General features: G+C 34.6%; 1 protein-coding gene across 1 annotated transcript; it reads left to right on the top strand.

The window, feature by feature from the left end:
- The first annotated feature begins 262 nt into the window (after positions 1-262).
- Positions 263-1,204, top strand: LOC127684277 (olfactory receptor 8K3-like). Its single transcript, XM_052181232.1, has one exon. It carries the CDS (start codon positions 263-265, stop codon positions 1,202-1,204), a length of 942 nt encoding a protein of 313 aa, XP_052037192.1.
- The last annotated feature ends 785 nt before the right edge of the window (positions 1,205-1,989 follow it).

Genomic DNA, 1,989 nt, shown 5'->3' with positions numbered 1-1,989 from the left:
TTCAGCATATTACAGAAAGAAAATGATAAATGTATATGCTATGCAGCGTGTGGTAAATTTTAATCTTGTATTACTGTTCAGTAATGGAGATGAATCATTTAAAAATTACCTTCTTTAAAATATACTAATGAAGAAGATAAAACATAGGATTTTCTTACACAATGTGAGAAATTTCTTGAATTCTGAAATTTTGACAGGTAATTTCCTGAATCCCAGTAGGCTTTGAAGATCCTTCCAAGTAAACATTTTCTTAACTCTCTAGATGGAGAATCAGAACCTCTCCGTGCTGAATGAGTTCATTCTTGTGGGCATCACAGACCGCCCTGAACTACAGGCTCCTTTTTTTGTACTGTTCTTTCTCATCTATGTTGCCTCCATGGTGGGAAACTTGGGCATGATCCTCCTTACCAAGTTGGATGAGAGGTTACAAACTCCTATGTACTTTTTTCTCAGACATCTAGCTTTCATTGATTTTGGGTATTCAACAGCTGTGGGACCGAAAATGTTGGTAAGCTTTGTAACAAAGAAAAATAACATCTCCTATAATTGGTGTGCCATCCAGCTCTCTTTGTTTATCTTCTTCATCATTAGTGAGTTATTTGTTCTGTCAGCTATGGCCTATGACCGCTATGTGGCCATTTGCAACCCCCTGCTCTACACTGTTATCATGTCACAGAAGGTCTGCTGGATATTGGTGACAATTCCTTATCTCTTCAGTGCCTTTCTTTCTCTGATCACCACCATCAAAATTTTTATTTCCTCCTTCTGTGGCCATAATGTTATTAGCCATTTTTACTGTGACAGTCTCCCTTTGCTGACCTTGATCTGTTCAGGCACACGTGATATTGAACTTATCATATTAATCTTCTCAGCATTTAATTTGGTTTCATCCCTTTCTGTAGTACTTGTGTCATACATCTTTATCCTGGTGGCCATCCTCAGAATGAACTCTGCAGAGGGCAGGCATAAGGCTTTCTCCACCTGTGGGTCTCACCTGACAGTGGTAGTTATATTATATGGGACTCTATCTTTTATGTATGTACAGCCCAAATCTAGTCACTCTTTTGAGAATGATAAAATGGCCTCTGTGTTCTACACCTTGGTAATTCCTGTGCTAAATCCCATTATCTATAGTTTGAGAAATAAAGAGGTAAAAGGTGCCCTTCAAAAGCTGTGGAAAAATGTCTGTAAAGTTTGTATTTAAACTTCAATTTAAAGTGGATATACCCCAGAAGCACAAAGTTTGCCTAACGTATGCACATCTCTTGTTGCAAATATGGGTCCTATAAGAAATAAGTAAATAAAGTAAAATTTAATACTTAATGCATATCTAATTAATCTGATTGTATAATATTGTACATAATATGAACTAGACTTTTAAATACACTGTAACTAAAAGGCATAGTGATTTTGAAATGTTTTCCTTGTTTTGAAAATGCAGTTTATTAGAACTGGCTTTTATTTTAGTATTAAGCTTGGTTTTACAGAAAGTTCCATGCTAGTGCTTGATGTTTGGCATTGATCTTACATTGGCATTTGCCTATGGTGAAATGGATGAGACTTATTCATGTGTGTACCTCACTTTAGACTTTCTTGGGCTAAAGATATCTTCATGTAATAAAATGTGTATTTTTCTTTTCTTTCTTATATATAGGAGTGCATATCATACTGGCATGCTGACATTTAAAGGGAATGTTTCCTGTATTATATTCTACACATGTGCTTTATAAAGAATAGTGTATAATGTTCACAAAATAATTAAAAGTAGAAATGATGTTTGATCCCTTTATACCATCCTTGAATATCTGTAAAAATTGATTAAAACAACATAAAATAGAGGTTTCTAAATGCCAATGTTCATTCTCACATATTCAGAACACCTAGGACAAGAAACCAACATCACTTCTAACAACAACTAGATGAATAAAGACATGTTATCTATATAGAAAAATTGAATATCTCAGGCATGAAGAGAAAGAAAATAATGTC

The sequence above is a fragment of the Apodemus sylvaticus genome, chromosome 5 (genome assembly GCF_947179515.1).
Source record: "Apodemus sylvaticus chromosome 5, mApoSyl1.1, whole genome shotgun sequence".
Taxonomy (NCBI): domain Eukaryota; kingdom Metazoa; phylum Chordata; class Mammalia; order Rodentia; family Muridae; genus Apodemus; species Apodemus sylvaticus.
The sequence above is the reverse complement of the archived record's forward strand: the minus strand, read 5'-3'. Positions and strand labels throughout refer to the sequence as shown.